This window comes from Pygocentrus nattereri, chromosome 4 (genome assembly GCF_015220715.1).
Source record: "Pygocentrus nattereri isolate fPygNat1 chromosome 4, fPygNat1.pri, whole genome shotgun sequence".
Lineage (NCBI taxonomy): Eukaryota > Metazoa > Chordata > Actinopteri > Characiformes > Serrasalmidae > Pygocentrus > Pygocentrus nattereri.
In genome coordinates, this window is record NC_051214.1 from 21452845 (window position 1) to 21478197 (window position 25353).

The window sequence follows — 25353 nt, forward strand, 5'->3', positions numbered from 1 at the left end:
TGAATGGAGTAAACTGAATAACATTTCTTGCATTGGACACAATGAAGAAAGTAATGGCGTTCATAGAATGTTTGAGAACTCCTTTTATTTTATTGCATTTCACAACATTCTTATAACCTTCTTAGTGTTTGTCTTGAGGACCTTCACAGGTTTTCTCTTAAAAAAGCTTTCGTGAACCTAGATGTCTGAAGAGTTTAAAGTCTCTAAAAGCTCCGAACAAAATGGCTTATGATAATTTTGTTGTAAGGGTTTGGTCTAAAACATCATTTTTACACTTAGGCAGGACAGAGAGGTACATGCAGGGCACTGTAAGGCAAAATAGTGTCCAAAGATTATTTATAAGACACTATATGGACACTATTTTGCCTTACAGTGCCCTGCATGTACCTCTCTGTCTTACATAAGTGTAAAATTTATGTTCCATAAGTCTTTTATTTATTTATTTATCTATTTATTGGTTTTTACCCAATTTTCGCCCCAATTTAGTCGTCTCCAATTCCATCTACTAGTTGCTGGCCCACAACAATGTAATAAACACAACTGTTCTGTTATAGTTCATAATCTTACCAGATAAGAAATCAGTATTACATAAACATCCGAACTAGACAATCTTCCTAAATTCTGTCCTAACTTTAAGATAAACCCCAGAACGTCTTAACTTCTGTTTAAGGTGTTTCTGATGTTTTGTGCAGTAACAGACAGTATAGTTCACTATAACCAGCACAATGACGCCACATTTATATTAACAGCGTTTAAAAACCCCAGATGCTGTAGACTCAATCTCCACCATCCCTCTTATTAGGTGTTTATGTTGATGAAAAGTCATCAGATGCAATATTACAGTGATAGTGGTGAATAATGAGACGGAGCTGAACGTGTGTGTGTGTTTATTAGGAGGAATAACGTTAGTGCGCTCGGCTAAAGCATTTGGGAAATGGAGACTGAAACTGTGGAGTGGCGACTCTGATAAACAGCATGAAGCTCTGATACGACATTATTAACTCTCAGTTTATCGCGCTTTAGTTTTATTTGACCTTTTCAGATCAGTAACAGTAGAAGAAAATAGCTGTCTGGCTAACTAGCTTGATTACGTGTTTTTATGATTTAGCTGTATGTGTATGGTCGGTTGCTAGGTAACAGGCACAGCATTTGATTGTTGACTTGGATCGATTCATTTAAGATTTTCTAACTTGAGATGAGAGAAGATTTGCTTCTGAAATACGATTTTGTGAAAAAACTTATCTTGACCTGTCAGATCTTACGTTAAGACAAAAAGATACAAAGATTCTGTAATACGGCCGTTGGTTCATATAAGCACCACTGCAAAGAATTCCCAAGTTCAGTATGTTTACATTCCAGCATATCACACCAAAACACTCTGAATGACGTCTTATGAATGAAATCTGAATGGCAGAATTATGCAAAAAATAATAATAATTAATACAAGGGAAGCACTGCTACTGAACACCAGCGCAGAGAGTGATTGAGGTTTATCATGAATTTGAGGTAACACTTTATCTGGTTGCTCCACTGCAGATGCTTTGTAAATGCTCAGTATATCTTTAATTAACATTCAACCATTAAATATAACATTAACATTAAATATCTATAGTAATAAAAATTAAACAGAACTTCAAGTTCAGCATGAAAGATTTTATTAAATCTATTCCTAACCCTAAACCCTAACCTTAACCTCAAGGCAAAACCTACACCTACTCCTAATCCCAACCATAACCATGCTGTTGATGATGAGCTGGAGGTCAGGGAGACAGCCCTGTGACCAGAAGATTACCGGTTCGATCCCCTCGGCTGATGGTCCATGACTGAAGTGACCTTGAGCAAGACACCTAACCCCCAGTTGCTCCCCGGGCGCTGTGGATAGGGCTGCCCACTGCTCTGGGTAAGTGTGCTCACTGCCCCCTAGTGTGTGTGTTCACTAGTGTGCATGTATGTGGGTGTTTCACTGCACGGCTGGGTTAAATGTGGGGGTCTAATTCCACAGTGTGCAAACACAATGACCAATGGTTCTAAAATACTAAACTGAGGATCAACAGAAAGTTTATTAGTGATTTAGGTATCTGTAGAGCATCTACAGGGGACCATCCAAATAAAGTGTGACCGAATTTGAATGCACTTAGGAGCCCCAGTGCACTCACACTACTACTTCTGAACCTTAGCATCCTTTAGTAGGACTTTTAAAAGACTACAACCTCAAGCCCTACAGTCGCATCAGTCCCCAGTTTCACGGCGGTGAACTCCTTGAGTTTCATGAGTAACTGTACCAAGCTTCTTAATTCACATTTGATGGAGATGTAAGTGAATAAAACATCAAAATGTGCTCAATGAGATGTGTGACATCTGTAAACATGCAACACCTGTGTTGTGGAACAAGGTGCTGTTAGAACATTTCCTCAGGCAGAGCCCAAAAATTTATAATAATTTATGTTCAGTTAGAGCAGAAATGGATAATTAGGCAGTAACGTCAGCAGTAACTCTTTCCCAAAGACCATGTATTCCCAGAAACGGCTGGTCCTACAATGTGTCAGAATCCTCTCCTGATTCATTTATGGGCCTGTCCTCTGGTGTCTCTCTTCAGAAACCTCTTGTTCTGGATCTCATTGAGGGAGAGGGACACAGAGCAGCGAGTTCGATTCTCCTTCCTGTACACAATGCTGTCTTTTATGGCCTCTTTAATCACCTGGGGAGAAAACGAGGCAGTGGTTGAAACAACAAATACACAAAAATAGCCAAAAAAACTAATAGGCACTAATAAAATAATAACAATGAACTAATAAACTTAACAAAAGTCTCTTAAGGATGTGCTGAGCATGGCGAATTTGGCATGGCACAGAGGTTTTCCTATCTAAACCCAGAGCGGGTTTAATGCCCTGTTGCGGTATCACGGCAGAATTTGATTTTTAGGTTAAAGTAAAATAATCCTCCTTTACAATAAAATAAAGCTCTGCTGATCGTTCAACACAGTTTAACAATAAATGGTCTTAAACACTGGAGTTAATGTAGAACTGCTGATTCACCCTTTAACCCTGAAGATCAGCACAGACTGCTGATCACCATAACAACGGCCTAGCTAGTAGCTAACGAAACGGCAAAGAGAGATTTAAGAGGAGCATAGATAATTTAGAGACGAATGGACGTATTTGTGTTTATAGTCACTCCAGCTGGTTTCCTGATACATTTAATCTGCAACAAGAAACTGACAAACACAAAAAGTCGTGAAGTTGACGTTTTTCATTCGCCAGCTTCTTGTTCGAATTCTTCTGTTCCACCTTAAATGGGCCACCCTGTCCACCCTGTGTTGTGCCTGGTTTAGAAAGCAGCCTTATCTGAAACACTCCTTAGCCTCAGCAGGAAAAGGCAGGGCTAAACTGCTCTACCAAAAGAGAAAATGAAGCTATTTATTATTATTTCAACCTCAGATTCTTGGTCTTTGCTCATTTTCTGTGAAGAACATATAAAATAACCCATTTTCAGTGTCTTCACTCTGTTCACCCCCCACACATTTATATTACACCTGTGGTGCTGGGCTGAACCCGCAGGGAATAAAAGTGTGGAGGTGCTGTGCCCTTCACTCTGTTCTCCTCCTACATGACCTGCTGTTAGTGTGTGTCTGTATTAATTTAAACAATAATAATAATGTGGTGGGTCCAGCAGACCACTGAGTAACAAACAACACCACGGAAGGGTTAAAGCAGGCTTTTTCCCAGCTTTTTTCACCATGTTTGGTGAGAATCAGACTTTTCTTCAGTTTGGTATTTTGGTATGTCTTGACAGGTGCTAACGCTCCACCTGTAACTGGGTCTGCACTAAAAACTGAGTCGTGGTCTAAAATTTGCTGGTCTCGGTTCGCCTCCAAATGAACACTGCTTCAGTCCGTTATTGGAAGGAGTAGTTGTGGGCTGGATGTTAGTGAACCAGCCTTGTGAGCGGAAGGCCACTGGTTCGATCCTCTGAGTTGATAATACATGACAGTACGTGCTCCTGGGGCACCGTGGATCGGGCTGCCCACTGCTTCAGGCAAGTGTGCTCACTGCCCCCTAGTGTGTGTGTTCACTAGTGTGCATGTATGTGGGTGTTTTACTGCACTGATGGGTTAAATGCGGAGGTCTAATTCCACAGTTGGCTGACAGTTCTGAATTCAATTTTTGTGGTGGTCTGCACCAAACAAGGGAAATCAGCATCAGAGCATGTTTTCCTGCTTCTTCCAGCTGCATGTCAGTACATAATCTGCAGATTTTTGACAGATGCTCACATCACTCCAGCACCATGAACTGCTACAACTGCCAGCAGGTCACCAATAAAATTGCAGTGAAGCAATGCAGTGACCTGATTGGTTACATTCAAACTGACAATCATAAAGAAGCAGATTATTGCTTTGACTGGGATACACATAGATGTTGTGTTTTGGCTCAAATGCTGGCAAATGTAAGAGTGACAGAGCACTGCCTGCAAAATTTCTGACTAATAAACAAGTACTGATGTGTGTAATTGGGTGCACTTTAGCTGTTATTGTGTGAAACCAAATGAAAAACATCATAAAACAGGTTCAGATTTTAGCACATAAACTAGCCTTAGTTTCTACATGTAGATCATGAGGACTGAGGACTGAAACAGTGTTTACCTTCTACATCAAACTCTTTTATTTAAATAAGTGAGGAATATTCAGATTTTCACACATGGGCCTCTTAAAGAAAACATGCATTCCTCTCTTTTTCCTGTCTAAAACAGTAAATGCTCAGCGTTGGCACATTGTTGGCCAGTTCCCATTGATCCCAGTTACAGTCGTAAGCTTCTAAAATGATAAATGATACTGGTTAGCGTAATGTTTTCTTGATGCTGGGGCTCAACATTGAGTGTGTTTATATGCACTTAATAATCTGATAACCGCAGAAAATCAGATTGTCAGTGATCCAGTCAACATGTTTACATGTACTTGAGTAATCAGATAATGGGGAAACTCCAGGTCGACATGAGTCAGACAGTAATCAGATTTCTGCGTTGCAACCAGCCAATAAGCTCACAGAAGAAGACGCCATGTAAACGTAACGTAAATCTCAAACTTCATGCCGAGGCTTTTTTTTTTAAACATCGACCCACTTTACCTGAAAATAAGAACACACATCCTCTAGAAGATGAAGAATATTTACATCCTTTATTTCGTCAAGAATGTAATCGGTTTCAGTGCCGCTCCAAAAGTGTTTTGCTGCGTCTCGTAACTCCGAAACAAATCAGAGTAGGAGTTCACATGTTCTAAGAAATCTGATGACTGAGCAAAAATTCAGCCTCTTTATCGGATTTCTTAATTGGTCTATGGTTGTTTACATGACCATTTAAATAATCGGATAACTGCAGAAATCTGATGATGATCGGATTACTGAGTGCATGTAAACACTCCCATGATGTGTACAAGGCATTTTCAGGACGTTACAAGACAGCATGACCCTGAGTGCCGCCTCACCTCTATGTTGTTGAGTGTGTTGAACTCCATGAGGTCATGGAGCTGCGTGAAAGCCTGGTTGGAGTACTGGAAGTTAAAGGTGGAGTATGGCGTCTGAGGATCATCAAAGATGTCAAAGTCTGCAAACTCCTTCTCCTGCTCCGTCTCCCGAGGAACTCCTTCGGAAAAACACAACAAATGGTTCGCTTAGAGGTCATTTGAATGTTTAAAGCAAAAACTTGATACTAATTCAGAGGCATTATTAAAACAGATAAAAAGGACAATGTGGCTTTTTATTTGATCAAGAATGCCAATTTTTTTTGTTTTTGTTTGTTTTTGGCATTAAACACAATCCAATGTAGTCTCTAATAACATTCTAACAAGCCTTAATAACCAATACTACATTATAAAACTCAGTGCAGAGCATAATGAAAGAATTTACACAACTGAAATACCACAGAAAGTTGGAGTAACTTAAATTGAAAAATCTAATTCACTCGAAAATGGATTGTTGAGATAGTTTGAGATTGTTTTTTTTAGTATATTTTGAGTTGAGGTAACTTTGTTTAAATGTATTATATTCACTATTTTTATATATTGTTGCTGGCCCCAAGCTGTGGAACAGTCTCCCCTCTGAGTTGCGTGCTTGCTTGGCTTTTGGGTGAACCACTACTGTGATGTTTCTTGCAAATTATGGGTATTACTTTTACATATTTATACATGCTACATTTATTTATTTATTTATTAAAAAAACATATTTTGTTGTATTTTTAGTTTTTATCTTTGTTATTTTTATTGTACAGTGTCCTTGGGTGTCTGTGTGACGTGGCCGCAGAACACAGATGCATGTAAAATCTCAAAGTTCTCCCCAGCCTCCTGTCCCTTGAGTCGACTAGATTTATAAACTTTTGTGATTCATGCCAATCAATACTGATCAAAAATCAGTGTGGAGAGAGCCGAGTTACTAAGTTTCTCTCTGCTGAGTGCAGTTCTGTGGTTCTGCTGTGGCTCAGTGCCATAGAGACTACATTTTTACTCTAGATTGTACTGTCAGCGTTTGGTAAGGTGGTCTGTAGTGATGTTAAAGTGGACATATACCTGCAATACAATATAAATTTGTGATTCATGAACTTTCTATGAATGTCACATTTGTAAACAACTATGAACACTTTTATAACATGTTACAATGCATTCTTAAGGCATTATAAACATGGTTATAAGTATTTATCAAAATGAATTGCACTTTATAGCTATGTTTAATATACATTATGAATTGTTAATATAATGCATTATGAGTAGGGTTAACAATATATTATATTGTCAGTGCCAAAAAAGCTTCAAATAGAACAGAATTTGCAATCATTTGTCACTGTGTAATTAGACCTCTGCCTTTAACCCATCCATGCAGTGAAACACTCACATACATGCACACTAGTGAACACACACACTAGGGGGCAGTGAGCACACTTGCCCATAGCAGTGGGCAGCCCTATCCACAGCACCTGGGGATCAGGTGCCTTGCTCAAGGGCACTTCGGTCATGGACTGTCAGCCAAGGGGATCGAACCGGCGACCTTCTAGTCACAGGGCTGGTTCCCTAACCTCCAGCCCACGACTGCCCCCAAGCATAAAGCAAGAATTATTCTAGCAATATCCAGAATCACTCTACACTGTGCTTTTCTTACACAGCATCTCACTTTAAATGTTACATCACACCAAACCAAGCACCCATCAGCCCCTCCCCTGAACCCCTCTGACACCACACTGAGTGTGAAGTCACTGTGGAGTGAAGGCCTGGAGAGGGAGAGGTGAGATAGTCGAGCGCTGTCATTATAATCGGTTCCCTCACTGGTTCTAACGTCTAGCGCTAGAACCCTTCACTCTGTAACACTGCACTACACTACACTACAGTACAGTGATGCTGATTTCTGCTTTTGTTCTATTAGATATGCAGTGTTAAGTTAGTGCCAGGCTAACGGTGGTGAACATTAACAGTGGTGTACACTGACTTTCCCACATTGGGTGAAACACTGATGGCAGCACTAGTTTAAACTCTGACATTTGAAGCCTGTAATGAGCTTCATTGTGGATGTTTTAGTGTTTCAGTAAATCCTTCAGTAAATTCTTCAACTTGAAGCCTCACTCTTAACACTGGAGGAGGCTTTAGTTCAGTACACCTCACTTTACTTAGAGCAGACAAATACAACTTATGAGCTCTTATAATTTGTTATGAACAGTACTTATAATGCATTATCTTAACAGTTCATTACACATAGTAAGCAAGGCTAACATGTAATGCATTATTATAAAAATTTATAGCCATGTTTATGATGCCTTATGAATGCAGTATAACATGTTATGAATGTGTTTATAGATGCTTACAAAGGTGACATTCATAGAAAGTGTTTTTGAATTAGTCAAAATGATAGAACAATTGTGAATGTCATTTACAATTACTTTTAATTTACAATTACTAATTATATAGAATTAGAACAGCTTAAACGTAAGTCCCAAACACTCAGTCATTTTAATGTCAACAAAGCAAATGGAGTTAGTACAATTTACTCAATTTGCTCCCCAGGCGCTGTGGATAGGGCTGCCCACCACTCTGGGAGAGTGTGCTCACTGCCCCCTAGAGTGTGTGTGCTCACTAGTGTGTATGTGGTGTTTCACTGCATGAATGGGTTAAATGTGGAGGTGAAATTTCCCCATTGTGGGACTAATAAGGGTCACTTAATCTTAAAGTGCAAAGTTTGACATACGTGACCTACAGCTGTACACGAGTTGGTGGTCTTTGAGAGATGGTGTTGTATTACCTCATTCTCTTGCCCTTTTTTGCTCATCTGTTTATCTTTGATTTGTGTTTGCTCAGGCCTCTCCCTAGTCGCTGTCAGAATCTGTGTTTCCTCAAGCTGCTACACACATGCTTTACTGCCCAGACACCTGCTTCACCAGACTGTTCATAATGTACTCTAATCCCCTTGCACCCCCTCAACTCTCTCGCCTTTCTCTACATGCCTGCTTATAAAAAGGTGTGTAACTTTTATGCAGATGGCTTAAGACCACCTGCACAGGAAACAGGACTGAGCAAAAATCAGAGACGCTTTAATTTATTTAACCCTTGTGTGGTGTTGATGTGATTGTTACTCAGTGGTCTGCTGGACCCACGAATCAATACAGTCATAATGATTTATGTAAAAATACCAGATGTTTAAAATATCAAGTGTCCAGTGTAAGTTCTCCTCTAGCAGCTGTAGCCAGTCAGCAGCCTGTCCATGTTGTCCACCCTCACACACACACACACACACACACACACACACACACACACACACACACACACACACTAACAGCAGACCATGTAGGAGGAGAACAGAGTGAAGGAGCACCTCCACACTATTACACCCCATGGGTTCAGCCCAACACCACATGTGTGATATAGATGTGTGGGGGGTGAACAGAGTGAAGCGCTGAAAATGGGTTATTTTATATGTTCTTCACAGAAAATGAGCAAAGGCCAAGAATCTGAGGTTGAAATAATAATAAACCACATCTTTTTTTGTTTGGTAAACATTGAAAATGGGTCCCACAGACCTGAACACCACACAATGTTTGATGTCCAGTCAAAACAACCAGTAAGCTTTACATTTTTCTTTGTGTGATTTACAGATTTTCTTTTATGCCTGTTTCTTTTCCTCAGTAACAGCTTCTTGACAGCTACATATCCTTGCAGAGTCAGTGCTGAGTTGTCTTCTCACAGTGGAAGGATGGACAGGACCTGAGCTTGATTTTCTCCTCTCTCTCAAAGAGAGGCTTTAAATACTGTTTATCTGATGGTGATAGTTATGATCTACCAGGTCTTGCACGGTTGTTAGAATTGCCATTTTCTCTACTTTCGCAGGAGCATTACCTCATATTGGGCATCTTCAGAAAAATTTTAAATGAATTTCACCTGACCGTTCTGAGTGGACATTCAGTGATTTCAGAGCCACTCGGTTCGCCCTGATGGAAACTGTTTGCCTTCAGTTTTTTGTGCTTGTGATCATTTTAATAGACGTCAGCGTCACTAATTAATGACGTTCTATTAAAAGACTGGTTTACCAAGAGAGACGCTGGAGGATTTTCACCTAAAATGAGTTCATGAAGCGAAGTCTTGTTATAAGTGATGTCCTGTTATAAATGAAAACAGGACATCAGAGCCATAATTAATCTTTTAGTACTTTTACTTTATACTTAAGTACATTTGAAGGCAAATACTTTAGTACTTTTACTCAAGTGGAGGTCTAAAGGGAGGAACTTTTACTTTTACTGGAGTAATATTTTACCTTGGGTGTCTCTACTTTAACTCAAGTACGTGATTTGTGTACTTCGTCCACCACTGACCAACAGAAATATGCAGAAAATTTCAAGACAGAGGGCAGTAGCATCGTTATGTGCTCTTTCACCATTCTATATGACTTCTTTGCCTTCATGGCTGTTGACTGCTTGGCTCTGTACATGTCCAAAATTTTTTTGATGGCCGTTTTTTGTTTTCCACTGGTTTTCCAACTATACAAACTCCGCCCCCTTCCAGACATGTACACGCCTTCTAGATGGAAAAGATCTGCATACGTTTGTGTCTACCACTCTGAATTTGCGCTGTCTATTGTGTAGGCACCCTAACGCCAGCAAGTTTGCATTGTAGTCTAAGTAGATGCAAGACAATAAGCCTTAACATATAATAAGATCAGGGGCCACAGTTTCAGTCTCCATTTCTCAAATGCTTTAGCCGAGCGTGCTAACGTTACTCCTCCTAATAAACTCACACACGTTCAGCACCGTCTCCTCATTATTCACCACCATCACTGCAATATTGTATCAATTTAAACACATGAAGTTGATAAGAGGGGATGGTGGAGATCAAATCTGCAGCGTCTGGCACTTTTAAAAGCTGTTAGACAAAAACCCTCACAAGTCAAAGCTCCGTTTTCAGTGTAGATAAATGTAGCGTCATTATGCTGGTTATATTGAACTGCTACTTATACCATTACTGCATAAAATTACAGAAACAGATGACTGAAACAGAAGGTAAGACTCTCTGGGGTTTATATTAAAGTTAAGAAAATATTTAGGATAGTTTGGCAACTTAGGATGTTTCTGTAACATCAGGAAATATTTATCTGGAAATAAGATCAGATTATAGACTTAAGAACTGTTGTCCTGTAATGGCTGAAATGTTCTAAATTCAGTCTTAATTTATCTCAGACTTAACCCTCTACTCCACACATTATGAGAGCAATTTTAAAAATATATTCGATTATATATATATATATATATATATATATATATATATATATATATATATATATATATATATATATATATATATTCGACCCAATGTGTGCTTTTTTTACTGACTTACTCAAACTCTGTCCTTTATTATTAACCCTGTCAGTGCCTTTAAATATGTATAACATTACTGCTAAGTGAGGAGAATGATTGTTGCCCTGAGGCAACATCGTGCAATAGAGGGTGAAGAATTTTCTTAACACAGCCCCAGGATTTTAAAGCTTAACTGACATTTGCTTATGTACACACTCTTACCTGGGGCTTTAAACTTCCTGAAGTCTATGTTAACCAAGACAAAATGGATGACAGTGGGGCAGTTCTTGTCTCCCTTTCTGGGCTTAAAGACATAGCACTCTTTCATCCCTTCCCGGTCAAACACTTTGGGGTCAATTTTGGGAAACGGAAGCTTGTTCATTCGTGCCCATTTCTCCGCCAGCAAAAGTTCCTGCAGAGAAACAAACACAATTTTAAACTTAGATTGAAATATATTGTGAATATTATTGAACAACTTTCCAGCATTGGTGTAGCGTTTGGATAGTGTAGTGGTTAAAACCTCTGCCTTCTACTCTGTAGACTGGGGTTCAATCCCCCACCTGGGTAAGCACCCTGCACTATACCAATAAGTGTCCTTGGGCAAGACTCCTAACACCCCTTGGCTTTCCTGTGTAAAATTATCATATTGTAATTCGCTCTGGATAAGAACATCTGCCAAATGCCATAAATTTAGTGTTTATTTTTTGCTGATGTTTTATTGGTTGTTATTTGATTGCTAAGATTCAGTTCTCCCAGAAATCAAACTTCAGCACAGAAACATGGGCGGGAACTCACAGCACCTGCCCATTCAGACTAATCCACATTAAGACCAACACTGCATCTTTTTTGACGCAAGTTTTCCGTACTTGCGTTTCAGGACTAAACTCTGCAACCTCTTAGTGGCACAAAGTGCGCTGGGATTGTACTGCAGAGCTTGAAAAACAGCTTTGATCACACAGCACTGCCAAGAGCAATAATGCAGCACTCGAAGAGCCCTTGACTCAGCACGGGTATTTGTCCCACTTAAGTTCTTATATTATAAAAGTTGCTATATTGACCCACACCTCAGCTGTTCAGTCTCATAACATAGATAAGCTTGTTTATTATAATGAAATACACCATATTTCCAAAAGTATTGGCTCGTTTGCCTTCACACGCGTATGAACTCGAGTGACATCCCATTCTTAATCCATAGGGTTTAATATGATGTCGGCCCACCCTTTGCAGCTATAACAGCTTCAACTCTTCTGGGAAGGCTTTCCACAAGGGTTAGGAGTGTGTTTATGGGAATTTTTGACCAGAAGCACATTTGTGAGGTCAGACACTGATGTTGGACGAGAAGGCCTGGCTCTCAGTCTGGCTCTTGAGGTCAGGACTCTGTGCAGGCCAGTCAAGTTCTTCCACACCAAACTCGCTCATCCATGTTGTTATGGACCTTGCTTTGTGCACTGGTGTGCAGTCAAGTTGGAACAGGAAGGGGCCGTCCCCAAACTGTTCCCACAATGTTAGAGCATGAAATTGTCCAAAATCTATCTATCTATCTATCTATCTATCTATCTATCTATCTATCTATCTATCTATCTATCTATCTATCTATCTATCTTTTACATTACATTACATTTAGCAGATGCTTTTATCCAAAGCGACTTACAAATAATGAGGTACATAGAACAAACATAGTCAGGCCTTAAAGGAGGCCAAAGGGTAATAGCGGGGTAGAGAAGGGAAGGAGGGCAAGAAGGAGATGAGGTTGGTAGTGGTTAGATTGCAAGAGGCGATTAGAGTAAGTGCTCCCTGAAGAGCTCTGTCTTCAGGAGTTTCTTATAAATAGCGAGGGACGCCCCTGCTCTGACAGTGGAAGGTAGCTTGTTCCACCATTGGGGAATCAAGTATGAGAACAGTCTCGATTGCTTTGTGTGAATGTTTGGCAAAGCTAAGCGACGTTCATTGGAGGATTGCAGCGGCCGGGCGGGGCTGTAAGCCTTTAGGAGCGAGTGCAGGTAGGAAGGAGCCTGCTCTGTTAACACCTTGTAGGCAATCGTAAGAGTTTTAAATTTGATATGAGCAGCAACCGGTAACCAGTGGAGCTCAATGAGCAGTGGGGTGACATGCACCCATTTTGGTTGGTTAAAGACCAGACGCGCTGCAGCGTTCTGAAGCATCTTCAGTGGTTTTACAACACAGGCCAGGAGGCCCGTTAGTATGGCATTGCAGTAGTCGAGGCGTGAGATGACCACTGCTTGTACCAAGAGTTGGGTGGCTTATTGTGTTAGAAACGGCCATATCTGTCTGATGTTGTACAGCGCAAAGTGGCAGGACCAAGCCACCGAGGCAACATGGTGCATAAAGGAGAGCTGGTCATCTATAATAAACCCCCGGGTTCCTAGCGACCTTCGTCGGGGAGAGTGAGAGTGAGTCGATGGTTATGGTGAAGTTGTGTTGAATGGATTGTTTAGCTGGTATAACCAGAAGTTCAGACTTGGACAGGTTTAGTTGAAGGTGGTGTTCCTTCATCCATGCGGATATGTCCGAGAGGCACTGCGATATCCGCACAGAGATCGACGGGTCATCAGGCGGGAATGACAGATAGAGCTGGGTGTCGTCAGCATAGCAATGGTACGAGAAGCCATGTGAGCGGATAACCCGGCCTAGAGAGGTGGTGTAAATAAAAAAAGAGAAGGGGTCCCAGTACCGATCCCTGGGGAACCCCAGTGGATAGCGAGTGGGCTGAGGAGAGCTCTCCATGCCACGACACCTTGAATGAGCGCCCAGTGAGGTACGATCTGAACCATAGTAGCGCATTGTCTGAGATACCCATGTTTGATAGAGTAGATAGGAGAAATTCATGATTGACTGTGTCAAAAGCGGCTGAGAGGTCCAGCAGAATGAGTACTGGGAACTGTCCTGCAGCTCTGGCAGCTTTTAGTGCCTCAATCACAGATAAAAGAGCCGTTTCAGTGGAGTGCCCTTTTTTAAAACCTGATTGATTTGGGTCCAGGAGGTCATTCTGGGAGAGGAAACCAGAGCCCTGACTGTAGACTGCTCTTTCTATAGTTTTGGAAAGAAATGGTAGTAGTGAGACTGGCCTGTAGTTATCAACCCGGGCAGGGTTGCGAGAAGGTTTTTTAAGCAATGGTGTGACTTGGGCTTGTTTAAAGACAGTTGGAAACACACCAGTAGTTATGGAGGCATTGATGGTGTGTGTGATAGCTGGGATGATAGCAGGTGCAATGGTTTGTAGTAGGTTGGTAGGAATCGGATCAAGTGGACATGTAGTAGGACGGCTACATGTTACAAGAGTCAGTGCCTCGCTCTCAGTGACAGGAGTAAACAAGGAGAAGATGGCACCTTTGGTTGAGGGATACAGAGGAGCAGAGCATGTGGTAGGACCGCTACACGTTGCATCAGTGAACTGGCTACTTATGGCCGCCACTTTTCCAGTGAAAAAAGAGGCAAGGGCTTCGGCTGTAAGGCAGGTAGCTGGAGGTGGAGGTGGAGGATTGAGCAACGTATTAAACATTGCAAATAGTTTCCGGGGGTCAGTGAGAGAGTTGATTTTGCTGTGATAGAATTCAGCTTTTGCAGTAGTGAGGCAGGTTGAGAACGAAGCCAGGAGCAGTTGGTTGTTCTTTAGGTCTGCATGTATACGTTTTTCCCGCCATTTTCTTTCAGCAGCCCTGAGCCTAGAGCGCAGTTCCCTGACTGTACCATTTTTAAGCCATGTCTGTGGTTTATTTGAGCGCATGACTCTAGTAGTTAGGGTCTAGTAGTCTAGTCGTCCAGACATGAGCTTAGCGTAGAGCAGAGTGCATCAGTGGCATCATTTACATTGAGTGATGAAAATGAGCCTGGTGGAGGCATATTATCAGTGACCAGTGAGGAGTACTGGTCGGCCGAGAGGTCTCTAAGATTGCGGCGGAACGAGACCATAGTTGGAGCAGCTTTTGGTTTTTTCTCAATACAAACATTGAGTTGTATGAAATAGTGATCCGAGAGGTACAGAGGGGTGACAGTTAGCGAGTCAGTGTCACAGTTGCGAGTAAAAATTAAATCCAGATTTTTACCAGCTTTATGAGTCGGAGGGCTTGGAACCTGCTCCAGATCGAAAGAGTGCATGAGGGATATGAAGTCTGTGGAGCACGGACTGTCAAGGTGGATGTTCATATCACCTAGAATAAGCATGGGACAATCTTGATCTGGGATAGAAGAAAGCAGCATATCAAGTTCATTTATAAACTCGCCCATTTGCCCAGGAGGACGATAGATGACAATAATGGCAAGTTTAGCTGGAGTATTAACCAGCGTGGCATGATACTCAAAAGAGGTGTACGTATTTGTTGGTAGCAGTGGCGTGTGTTTCAAGCCATTTGCAATCAATAGGCCAGTCCCGCCTCCTCTTCCTGAGGGACGAGAGGTATGAGAGAAGGAATAATTGTTTGATAGTGCGCCGGAGTAGCAGTGTTTTCTGGTTTAATCCAGGTTTCAGTCAGAGCCAGTAGTTGTAATGATAAATGATTGGCATAAGAGGCAATAAAGTCAGCTTTGTTAACGGCTGACTGGCAGTTCCACAGCCCAACTGAGAATGAGCCAGCAGTGGGCGTGGTTTGCCGTAGTGGCCTTAAGTTAGAAGGATTCTGGCGCCTGTGTGCTATTTTGCGCCTTCTGTGCATACGGCAGATAACGGGGATTTGCTGGAAGCACATTTTGGGTGGCAGCAGGACTGGCAGCCTTGCCCGGTGGACTCGCGCAGGTAGACTCGCAGGTCTTTACCCCGAGTTAGGTCTTTACCCGAGTTAGGTCTTTACCCGAGTTAGGTCTTTACCCGAGTTAGGTCTTCATGCGAGGGAGTCTTCACACAACAGCTGACGCCTACGGCTTACGCCTCAGCGACTGGGCGGGGTAAATAGGAGTGCAAATTGCAAACAGCTGTTAGCGTGTTAGGAGATCAGCGCAACCAGACTGCCTTTATATACTGCGAGTGTGTACGTGAGAGGGTTTGCCGCGCCCCCTCGACCGAAACTAGCCCCGAAACCGTCTGAAACAGCACTTAAGGTGGGTTTAGTTGGTGTGAGGTAGCAAGCTGGACTTTAGCAAGAGCAGTCTGGTGCAGCTTAAAACGTTCCCGTGTGCTCCGTGTGAAAGCCCGTTCTTACTGTCTTATATATATGGCACTACGTTATGTCTGTTACTAAGCAACCAATGATAAACACACAACTGAAATGCAAACTCATAATTAAAACAATGTTAAAAATGTAAGTTTGTTATCCAGACAAACACGACCGTGATGAACTGGACGTTTGAAACGGTTAAGAGTGCTGCAGATGGGCTGCTAACTGAGCTAACCTGATTTCTCCTACTAAACAGTACCTTCAGCCCTGCCTCCTCACAGTCCTCAGCCTTTCTGATTGTGCACTTGACAGGTTCTCACTGACAGTAACACGTGGAAGAACGAGTCTGCAGTGTCCAGGATTTCTGAACTGCAGATTTAGGGGAAAAACACCACTAACAAATGAAACCACTCTTCTGCAACATGAATACATGTAACACTATTACACCTGTCATGCTCACAGTTTCCTTAAAAACAATAGCATTATATCTGTAGGAGGGTGGCTAACATGAATGCTAAATCAGAAGGACACTGTCAAGGTGATCCTAAAGTTAGGACAGTATTTAGGAAATTTCACCTAGTTAGGATCCTTCTGCTTCTAGGCTGGAGTTAGGACGAGATCAGATAAGGAGAACATAGTTATCCTTCTAGGGATGTATTCACAGAAAAGTTTTGGGTGGATATTTGCCTCTTGAGTTTGTTGCTTTTGCCAGTAGAGACGTATAAACAAAAACACAGTAGTCACAGACTAATTAGATGTAATCAGTTCAAGACAATGCAGCCGCCAGTCAGCCAGAGACGGGCGGTGTTTCTCCTACATTGCTCAGTGCAGACCTACCCAAACCCCCGCAGGTCTGGATCTGCTTCCAACCGAACCCTGTTCAGTTCACTACTGCTGGGAAAGTGTTTTATGGTCACGTGAGGGAATTAATCAGGAGAGCTGGCTTTCCTCTTCTTCTAGCAGCACGTCAGCACTGAACCATCAGTATAATCTGCCTGTTTTAACGTCTGACTCATTGCTCTCATTTTGTTCCTGCTAAAAATGACAGACAAGCCATCAGTGGTGGACAGTAAATGTAATTTGTTTCTGTACTTAAGTATTTTTTCGTGTATCTGTACTGAAGTTTTTCCATTTCCAAGTTGTTCCATTTGACTTTCACTACATTTCAAAGTCTAATATCTGACTTTTTCCTCCACTACATTTTGAGAAATCTGTCGTTCCTTTTGGTTTCTGTGTGTATAAAAACGTAACATGTCAAAACAAAAGAAGCGCAAAGCAAGAGCACCAATCAGGGCACAGCGGTCACTTTGTTTAGAGCTTGTTTTGACCTGTTGGTCATACCGACCCAGTGCAGCACACGGTTCAACATCAGCGCAGCAGCGTAAAATTTTGGGAGAGTCTGTTCAACATAAATGATGAACTAACCTAACTTTGTGTAAATAGAGCACAATATAGAAATATGTCCACATATGCAGTCGTGACTGACGCGGCTTTTTTCTGAATTTATACAAACACCATTTCATTTTATAGTAAATTAGTTTGGGCTGGTTTATGTTTATGAACAGAGACCTACAGATCAATATAGTAAAGGAGCTCATCTGTGATCCTGTGTTTAAAACCAGTTTTTATTAAACTTAAACTTGGATCTAAGTTGTAAATAAATCTTAAACTGAAACTTTGCTTGTTTGTAAAAAGTGATTTCAGAGCCACTCGGTTCTCCCTGATGGAAACTGTTTACCTTCAGTGTTTTGTGCTTGGCCCCTTAGTTCCAGTGAAAGGAACTCTTAATGCTTCAGCACCAAGAGATTTTGAACAATTTCATGCTCCCAACTTTGTGGGAACAGTTTGGGGACGGCCCCTTCCTGTTCCAACATGGCTGCGCACCAGCGCACAAAGCAAGGTCTATAAAGACGTGGATGAGCCAGTTTGGTGTGGAAGAACTTGACTGGCCTGCAGTGTCCTGACCTCAACCTGATAGAACACCTTTGGGGTGAATTAGAGCAGAGACTGTGAGCCAGGCCTTCTCGTCCAACATCAGTGTCTGACCTCATAAATGTGCTTCTGGAAGAATGGTCAAAAATTCCCATAAACACACTCCTAACCCTTGTGGAAAGCCTTCCCAGAAGAGTTGAAGCTGTTATACCTGTAAAGGGTGGGCCGACATCATATTAAACCCTATGGTTTAAGAATAGGAAGTCAATCAAGTTCATATGCGTGTGAAGGCAGACAAGTGAATACTTTTGACAGTACAGTGTATCTCTATTTGATCTTTTTATTCAAAAGATTTTATTAACTCGAGGAGATAAAATGAGAAGATAATAGTGTGTCGGTGTATGAAGGTGTTTGAGGTGTTTATCATATATTTTTGCATGTGTGTACGTAATAACCTTAAAAGGGGGACTTGAGTCGCTGGGCCGGGCAGAAAAGTCGAAGGAGATAATGAGGTCAACGCCTCTTTGAGGTCTCAGAATCAAAGGATAGGGGAGGTTAAAGGTCAAGCCGCTGTCCACGACATGGATCTTCTTGCTCTTCACGTCTAGCGGCTCATAGATGCGGTCAAACTCGTCTGGGTCTGAGTCATTTTCACAAAGCAGAGAGAGAGAGAGAGAGAGAGAGAGAGAGAGAGAGAGAGAGAGAGAGAGAGAGAGAGAGAGAGAGAGAGAGAGAGAGAGAGAGAGAGAGAGAGAGAGAGATAGAGATGAGAGACGAGAGGAGAGAGAGAGAGACGAGAGAAGAGAGAGAGAGAGAGAGAGAGAGAGAGAAGAGAGAGAGAGAGAGAGAGAGAGAGAGAAGAGAGAAGAGAGAGAAGAGAGAAGAGAGAGAGAGAGAAGAGAGAGAGAGAGAGAAGAGAGAGAGAGAGAGAGAAGAGAGAGAGAGGCCAAATACAAAGATTAGATAGATAGGGAGACTGTCAAATTACTACTATAATTACTGTAATACTATAATGACAGTACTTGGATGATAACTGACAGATGAAAACTAGCAGGGACCAGTTAGCATTGTACCAATCATATAGCTGACCGGTTCTTCAGCAGCTTTAATTTACTGTTTACTACATTACTGTACAAAAATAGAGCTTATTGCGCTGGATATAATCCGCAACCTGTGACAGCGTCTACTTCCTCTTCAGGGCTGCTCGGGGTTAGGATCTCAGTGAAGGGCGAGTAGGGAATGCTAGTGCTCAGGTTGAGGCCCAGCATGAAGTTGTGCACTTTTCCAGCTCGGCCCTCACGCGTGTTGAACAGGCTGGAGTCGCTGAACAGCGAGGTGACCATGCGCTGTATCCAGCTGGCCTGAGCATGCCGATGGTCATCCTCCGCTCCAGCTAGGAGCCGAAGGCAAAGGAAACATTTAGAGAAAAGCAATCAAACTTCTTTTCACATCATAAGTACAGTGCCGTGAAATTTCTTACCTTTGCGTGGTTCTTCATCGTCTAGGCTGTCTTCCCCTACAATGTGCTGCGGCTTTATCTGTTCTGTGAGACAAACAAGCACGACGGCTGTTGAGTGCTATTCATTGGCCTTAATACAGAAATTCAAATGCTTAGAAGTTCATGCATTGACTGCTCACACTGCAAAAAGATAAGATATGAGCAAGTAAAATCAGATTAAATCTAGTTGATATAAAGGGTGATTAGGAAAGATTCATCCAATTTCAAAGCGCCATAATTTTACAGCCGTGAGATGTCTAGGAACCAATCACAATCCACTTGTAAGAGGGGCTCATAGAGTTTCTGACTGGCTCCCTTCAGTCTGAGAGGAGATGAGATCCCTGAGCAGAAAGCGTTCTGCGTTCTCCACTTCAGCGTGATTTTCATGGGCAGTGAAGCTCCAACAGCAACAGTGTGTTCGACGGTGGTTCCACAGCACTGGATGATCTCCGAAATCGCACTGAAAGGGCCGTGAGTGCAGCGACACCCGACACGCTCAATCCAGTATGGGATGAGTTTGACTGTGGTGTTTATGTCTGTACAGCTGGAGGAGGTTCAGACTGAGACCTTGTACAATTACATAATAAACTTTATGCTCATTTAAACCAGTTACAGTTCACTGCATTGATCTGTAATGATTTACAAGGGAAATAAATCAATATGAAATCATATTCATCTTTTTGAATCACTCTGTATCCAATACTTCTCATTTTGTGATGTGATTGTAGTACTACATCTAGAAATTTACTTATTTTAAGTCATTTTATTTGGTAATATGACTTCAACATATTGGCATATTGACAGAAGCATATTTCCTAAAATAATTCTGCCAATATAGTAAGATATTGATCCACCACCCAAACAGTACCTGCTCTGTGAGGGTCCATGGGGGTCCTGACCACTGAAGAACAGGGTAAAAGGGGCCTAACAGAGTATCAGAGAAACAGATGGACTACAGTCTGTAACTGTAGAACTACAAAGTGCAGCTATACAGTAAGTGGAGCTGATAAAATGGACAAGGAGCACAGAAACAAGCAGGTGGTCGTAATGTTATGCCTGTTATAAGTTTAATAAAAATAAGTAAAAATGTCTAGAAAGATATAATATGTAATCTTAACATACAATACAGTCTTATAATATTTCTACAGCCACCTCAAAATGAGAAATTTAAGATTTTAAAAATTCACTTGCTAAGACCAGGTTTTGCAGTCAAGCAATGCCTTTTGGTAAAAGTGTGTGATGCTGGTTGAGATCTGGACTTTTTTTCTAAGCATACGATCTTGCTTCTGCAAACAGCATTAGGTTTGTGCACATGCTGCCCCCTTTTCATGTCTCACAACAGAAAGTGAAAGAGATCATGATCTAATCAGACTGCTGCTTGATTTTAGACTGTGAGAGGAAAGGCAGAGTCACTTGTGAATGTGGTAGCTCCTGTTACAGGAACCCAATGGTGACGCTTTAGGTTACCACACAAGCCTGCAGACTGTAAAAATGATTCAATTGAATTTCAATTAGTATATTCACAGAACAATAAGCAGTCATGGGCTGGAGGTTAGGGAACCAGCCCTGTGACCAGAAAGTTGCCGGTTCAATCCCCTTGGCTGACAGTCCATGACTGAAGTGCCCTTGAGCAAGGCACCTAACCCCCAATTGCTCCCCGGGCGCTGAGGGCTGCCCACTGCTCTGGCCAAGTGTGCTTACTGCCCCCTAGTGTGTGTGTTCACTAGTGTGCATGTACGTATGTGTTTCACTGCACGGATGGGTTAAATGCAGAGGTCTAGTTTCACAGTGTGCACAGCACAGTGACAAATGGTCGTTAATTCTAATCTGAGTTTTATACTGTGTTTATACATTAGAACTTCAACGAACGCCACATTTTAAGTCAACGGGATCACTTTTTTTAAACACTGAGCTTTATTTACAGTCTGTGTGATCAAACATCAGCTCAGCAATCTGACAGGAAGAACATCTCATATCTCTCCTTATGATCTATTTGTTGTAGTAACACATTCAAATGCCACAATGTTTAACGGAACAGCATTGGGGTCCAAATGAAGCAAAACATTACTCACCACCTCTCTTAAACTGTAATGAAATTACTGGCCCCACTTTAGATTAAGTGCCTCTAATAACTGTGTAGTTAGACATGAATAACATATGTAATAATACTGTAACTACTGATGATTTAGTCACTATCACAGATGGATTACAGATGTACAGCCTATGTAATTACATGTTATCAACTCCAGTTTTGCCTCATGTAATTACAGAAGTGTATCTTCTATACAGGACCTTTCCTGTAGTGCAGTGTTAAAGTTAGACTTTAAATTAAGTGGACAGTTCCTGTGTTATTATTATGTAGTTACTGTGTAATAATGGAGGTGTAATGTAGATGTTGCTTTGGGGAAAATGCAACACATTAATGTCACAGAAGTTCCATGGTAATATAAGGGCGTCTGCTATTTTGTCACATTACAGACTGGTTTAAAGCTGAAACTGGTTACAGTGTTACAGCAATAACATCATAATAACCAGCTAAATGTTAGGAAAGCTGGCAGATACAGTGTCAATATTGTCTTAATGTAAGTTACTACAAACTTCCTTTTATTGCTGGGGGGGCAATAAACTTCTAAAACTGCTGTTCCAGTCTGATTACAGATGTAATGAGATTTGTGTTAATACCCTTGTGTAATTACATGAGAGCGAATAGACTGTTACAACTATTGATGATACACCTGTGTAATAACATGAGGCAAAACTGAAGTTGACATGTGTAATTACATAAGGTGCATTCTGTAATCCATCTATAACAGCAACTAGATCATTAGTGGTTACATTGTCATTGCATATGTTGTCCACATGTAACTACACAGTTATTAGAGACACTTAATATAAAGTGGGACCCAATTACTTTCTTTACGACTTTCTGAAACAAAGCCATTTCACTACTCATTACTTCTGTGTTACTCAATAAAACCCAAGATAATCTGTGCCAGATGGAAAACACAAGGCAAAAAGTCCTTCAGTTCTTGGTTTAATGAAATAGCCAATTGCGGTAAACATAATTTAAAAGGCCAGTCAAGCTAGTCATGCTTGAAAAATTCAAAAATTTGTTTATGCTGTTTGAAAACTGAAAAATGAGGGAAAAAGTAGAAAATTTAAATGCTACAAAATGTACAGAACTGGTTCTGAATGAAGATTCAGTCTGGCTTGCACAGACGACGTTGGGGATCTCTCTATTCCAGCACAGGGACTTTTATCTACCACTTTCATGATCTCTCTGACATGATGGTTCACACTCTTTTAGGCAGCTGATTCAAATCAATCATTAATGTGATGAACCGCGTCCTGAAATGAGCCTCATGAGCTCATCCTACTCAGTAACGTCACGTGACTGAATCACTGCATCATCAGCACAAGCTAACGAGCAGAACGAGCTTCGCTGAGAAGATCATTAACTCTGATCAGCTCTCAGCTTCATTATTAGAGCCAGACGAAGGAGAAAAAGGTGAGATGAGCTGCTTTTCCACCGTTTACAGGCTTTAATGTCTGTTTGGCACGGTGGCCATGGTAACATTGAATGATGGCGTATGGGCAGTGGAAAAAAAGCACATAAATTCCGATCTGAGTGACACATTTAGGTCACATGGCCACAAATCGGATACGCGTCCGCTCTAGAACCGCATATGAAAGTGGCTCAGGTCGTATTTGAAATGATCAGATTTGTGTCCACACAGCCCTGAAAACATCAGATCTGAGTCCCATTAGGGTAAAAAAAAAACTGTAACTAATGTAATTACAAGAATTTAAACTGTCATGCATTTTTTTTAAGAAAACAGTAGCCATTCAGTTTGAAAATGCTTATAATACAGGGTTAAAAACACCAGGAACCAATCACAATCCAATTGAAAGTGCGGATCATAGAGTTTCTGACTGTCACTGCTCCCCCTTCAGTCTGAGAGAAGATGAGACCCCTGAGCAGAAAGCGTTCTGCGTTCTCCACTTCAATAAGAGTGAATCCATTATAACTGTGCAGCGCGACTTTCGTGGGCAATGAAGCTCCAACAGCTCAGAGCGTTCGTTGGTAGTTCCACAGCACTGGATGATCTCCGAAATCCCACTGAAAGAGCCGTGAGTGCAGCGACACCCGACACGCTCAATCCAGTATGGGATGAGTTTGACTGTGGTGTTGATGTCTGTACAGCTGGAGGAGGTTCAGACTGAGACCTTGTACAATTACATAATAAACTTTATGCTCATTTAAACCGTTTACAGTTCACTGCATTGATCTGTAACGATTTACAAGTGAAATGAATTCACTCTGTATCCAATACTTCTCATGTTGTGATGTGATTGTAAGACTACATCTAGAAATTATTTACTTATTTTAAGCCATTTTAATCTTTTTGAATCACCCTGTAAATTATAAACATACATTCAACGTAAAACAGTTTAGCAATATATATTTGATATTGTATCTTATTTTATAGGTTGCCTGGGCTGGACTAATTATTGACGGTTAAGCATTTAAAAATAACCGTGTCATTCAGTTTCGTTAGATTGTTCACGATTCATCTCTTGCCAACCTGTTTATTTAGCAACGCCTTATTTTATTCCCAGTATATGAAAATTACATATAGCACATGTTTGGACTGCTGGGAGGTCCTGGACCGGATAATGAACACCATGCTTCAGAAAATGGCAGTGATTAGAAAGTGTTTGACTGTTTGCTTTATATTTATCAGAGTGCTTTGCTCAACCACAGTCTTCCTGGCTGTTATCAGCACATTAACTGTACTGCTGATTTCCTGTGCGTCTCGCATACAGATAACCAGAAAGCTGTGTTCCTATTTTCCTTGTTCTCTTTTTCTAGTGTTTCTGTGTTCTCCAGTCAGCTCTAGTACACGGCTGTCTTTGACCTGGTCTGCTTTCGTTTCTGAGGAATGATTCTGGATCCTGCTACCTGAGCCGACCTTTCCTGGAAAAGCCTAAGTAAACAGACTTGACGATGACCTCTGGCACCAGTGTGTTGCAGTATTACACTGCTCCTGGTCTGGTCGTGTGAGAACTTGAATTACAGTACTGTGAGAAGACCCGCCTGCATCTTACCCAGCTCCTCCTCCATGGTGCTTCCACCAGGCACGTCCTTCACCCCCAACACTCTGTTGAAGAGGATGGAGAAGGCACTGCCCCACACCCCTGAAGAGCACACATATGTATAGTTACCACATGAATAACAGCTTCAACATCTACCATCGTATTTTTACTCAAATAAGCTTAAAATGGAACAAATGCATGTGGGTTACAAATAACACAAAACAAAGATCTAAACAATATATTATATATTAAAAAAAAATAAACGAAGAGGATTGTTGGACTTTGGTCCAGCAAACATGAGGTGAACTTTAGTGTATATAAGGGTTAGAGAAGCAGCCACTTGGTAAGCCTTTGACCAGTGTCAAACCACTTTTAATTCATTTATAATTATAATTTTTCCCATTTTTGTTGACATTCTTAACTGGGAATGTATAACAGCTTTAAAACGGCATGTCTGGTCAGTAAGTGTCAATTTGGTTTTATGTAGCTAATGATAGCAATGAAGTGATGTCACCCTAGTTCCTTATTTAAGAGGGACTATGCCAAAGTATGTGTAGTAGAGATGCATAACAATGTCATAGTACTGGTACAGCGTATTAAACGTGTATACAATGTTATCGGCATTTTCAGATTTAGCTGATATTTTAAATCTGACGACGCAGGAGCAGAACGTTTAGGCGAGGCTGGGTTACTGCACTGAAATGTCTGCATTTTATTACTTTTACTATAGAAATAAATGTTTTATTTCTCTGTGATGCTGATAATGCATTTATAAAATGAATTTAGGTAACAGACATGACAGGTGATTGTCGACTTTGATTGAGTACGTTAAGATTTCATAGCTTAAGAGAAGATGCTGTAAGATAAGATTCCTAAATAAAGATCAGTTTTGCTTCTGTAATACGA

The 25353-nt window shown here is 41.2% G+C and overlaps 1 protein-coding gene across 2 annotated transcripts in view; it reads right to left on the bottom strand.

Annotated features, from left to right (window-relative positions):
• Positions 1 to 2425: 2425 nt before the first annotated feature.
• The window catches only part of pla2g4ab (phospholipase A2, group IVAb (cytosolic, calcium-dependent)), a 66573-nt gene continuing 43645 nt past the window's right edge, over positions 2426 to 25353 (bottom strand). For both annotated transcript variants that reach the window (XM_017722443.2, XM_037537863.1), the window contains 7 exons: positions 24460 to 24549; positions 19333 to 19395; positions 19024 to 19245; positions 18308 to 18492; positions 11035 to 11224; positions 5477 to 5634; positions 2426 to 2698 (listed from right to left, as the gene is read on the bottom strand). In XM_017722443.2, coding sequence (XP_017577932.1) covers positions 2561 to 2698; positions 5477 to 5634; positions 11035 to 11224; positions 18308 to 18492; positions 19024 to 19245; positions 19333 to 19395; positions 24460 to 24549 — 1046 coding nt within the window. In that variant the 3' untranslated portion in view covers positions 2426 to 2560. The remainder of the gene's footprint in view (positions 2699 to 5476; positions 5635 to 11034; positions 11225 to 18307; positions 18493 to 19023; positions 19246 to 19332; positions 19396 to 24459; positions 24550 to 25353) is intronic.